The 2,311-nt window shown below is 55.3% G+C and overlaps 1 protein-coding gene across 1 annotated transcript; it reads right to left on the bottom strand.

Annotated features, from left to right (window-relative positions):
* Positions 1-1,915, bottom strand: LOC109753902 (NAC domain-containing protein 4). Its single transcript, XM_020312824.4, has 4 exons — positions 1,710-1,915; positions 1,366-1,558; positions 957-1,261; positions 1-867 (listed from the first exon to the last, which is right to left on the bottom strand). The coding sequence occupies exons 2-4, from the start codon at positions 1,541-1,543 to the stop codon at positions 289-291; spliced, it is 1,062 nt and encodes a 353-aa protein (XP_020168413.1). The 5' UTR covers positions 1,544-1,558; positions 1,710-1,915; the 3' UTR covers positions 1-288.
* Between the last annotated feature and the right edge of the window lie 396 nt (positions 1,916-2,311).

Below are 2,311 nucleotides of genomic sequence, written 5' to 3'. Positions count from 1 at the left end.
TGCCAAAACTATCCATATCTTAGTTGATTGATTGATCATAACCTGGCAAAATGATAATGAAATATACTAGTATGTCGATGGATCCCAATACAATAATGCTAATTACACCCCCAAATCACCACACTGCTGATTAATCTACAACTATACAGATCACACCACAATGAAGCTAATTAACGGTGCTAGCTCGATCCCTCGCGGGCTTATTTACAGTAATCTAGCACCGGTAAATGCGCTAATAATCGATCCATCCTTCGCCACGAACGCGGTGCATGCGGAGAGCTTGCTTGGTCAGTAGCCCCACGGCGCGGGCTCGTGGTCGAACTTCTGGCCGAAGGAAGAAGAGATCTCGGGGTTCACGTCGGAGGTGAGCCCGGTGTCCTGCGACGCGCTCAGCCTCTCCCGCTCGCCCTTGCACGCCGCCGGCTGCTGCTGGTTGCCGCACGGAGCCATGTCGTCGGCGAGACCACGGTGGTACCCGCTGCTCTCCAGGAGCTGCACCAGGCTCAGGCTCACGCCGTGGTGCAGCTGCCCACCGTACTGCGTGAAGCTTGCCAGCGGGGAGTATGACGAGGCTAGGCCGTGGTTGTCCGTGTCCGTGGCGCAGCCGCCCGTCACCGTCGGGTTGAAGAACTGGCCCGCCTCCAGCGCGTTGTTGGAGAAGCAGGTCACGTGCGCCGCCGGGTCGAAGGAGGCGCCGGAGCCGGACATGTCCAGGAGCGCAGGGAGCGGGGTGACGGCGGCCACGGACGACCCTATCTCCTCGATCATCTCCACGCCGCTTTTCTTTGCTGCTGACGACGCCGGCGCCGACGACACTACGCCGCCTACAAGGCTCTTCTTGAACACCCTGCACAGCACCCACTCGTTCTACAAAGAGAACCAGCCGGCCGGCGGTTAATACGACAGTAGTATGATCGATCACAAGCAATACATGCATGGTGAAAAGATGTTGCTACCCTGGACGATGCGGCCCTGCCGCCGGAGAGGGAGCCGCGGCTGGTGCTGGCGGCGTGGAGCTTGGCGTTGAGGCGGTACTCGTGCATGACCCAGCCGGACTTGTCGCCCTTGGGCGCCCTGCCGGTGTAGAAGACGAGCGTCTTCTTCATGCCGACGAGGGCCTTGCCCCTGAAGATGTCCTTGTCCTTGCCGGTGGCCTTCCAGTAGCCGGACTCGGTGGCCCTGTTGGTCCTCAGCCCCGTCGGGTACTTGCGGTCCTTGAGGCAGAAGAAGTACCACTCCTTCTCCCCCATCCTAGCCAGCGCTGCATGCACACGCACGAGCGCGCGCGCGCGTTGTCTGATCAATTCGGTAGCTCGTGGGTTCTATCGTATGGATCACACAGGTTGGTGCATAAGAGGTGCTTACATGGCAGGTCCCAGGGCTCGCACTTGTTGAGGTCGGCGACGGAGACGGCGAGGGCGGCGAAGCGGGCGTCGGCGACCTTCTTGGCCAGGTAGTGCGTGATGAGCTCCTCGTCGGTGGGGTGGAAGCGGAAGCCCGGCGGCAGGTCCATGGCGTGCTGCTCCTGCTCGCTGTGCTCCATCACTTCCTTTTCCCTCTAGAAATCAACCAAACAGATCATGGAAAGCTTGAATCATGGATGGAACAGAAGCACATAGCAGGCATGCAAGAAGCACCATCCGCTGGATCGAGGGATGAGAGAGAGAGATCCGAAGAAGGGCCATGATGATAAGGTGGTAATTAATTACCTTTTGGAACTGATGATGATGATATGGACTCAATCGGCAACGGATGGATCGAAGGGGAGTTGTTGAGAGAAAATAAAGCGGAGATGGAGGTGGCGCGCTTAAATACTGGAATTTGCCGTCTGGACGCGAGAGGGGGGATCCTTATTCCTTTTAGTAGAAAGAGACGTGGCGATTTAAGGAACTCAGTGGTGATGCTTCTACATCGGGCGTGCTTGCATTGCACTCACCAAAATTAATTACAGAGTCAATTAATGGAAGTGACTATGGCCCAAGTGGAGTAATTGTTTCTCTGATTTTGATATAATTCTCCGTCATCGGAGAACTCCTTTAGTTCTTAACCGACACCAAGGACCGATCGGACGATATGACCCGTGCGAGATATTCGTATTTTTATATCTGACAACAAACACTGCAGATTTTTTGCACTAGAGATGGACAAAATATTACACCTTCTGTAACTTAATGTAAGATGTCGATAATACGCTAGCGCTCTAGGCGGCTGACCTAAACACCATGACTTCCTCTTGTTTCCTCCCCTAACCCTAGGCGGTTATGGCAAACTTTTTCCTTCACACTTCACCGAGGAGCCAGTGGATTCACCC

This window comes from Aegilops tauschii, chromosome 2 (genome assembly GCF_002575655.3).
Source record: "Aegilops tauschii subsp. strangulata cultivar AL8/78 chromosome 2, Aet v6.0, whole genome shotgun sequence".
In the NCBI taxonomy this organism is placed as follows: domain Eukaryota; kingdom Viridiplantae; phylum Streptophyta; class Magnoliopsida; order Poales; family Poaceae; genus Aegilops; species Aegilops tauschii.
The sequence above is the reverse complement of the archived record's forward strand: the minus strand, read 5'-3'. Positions and strand labels throughout refer to the sequence as shown.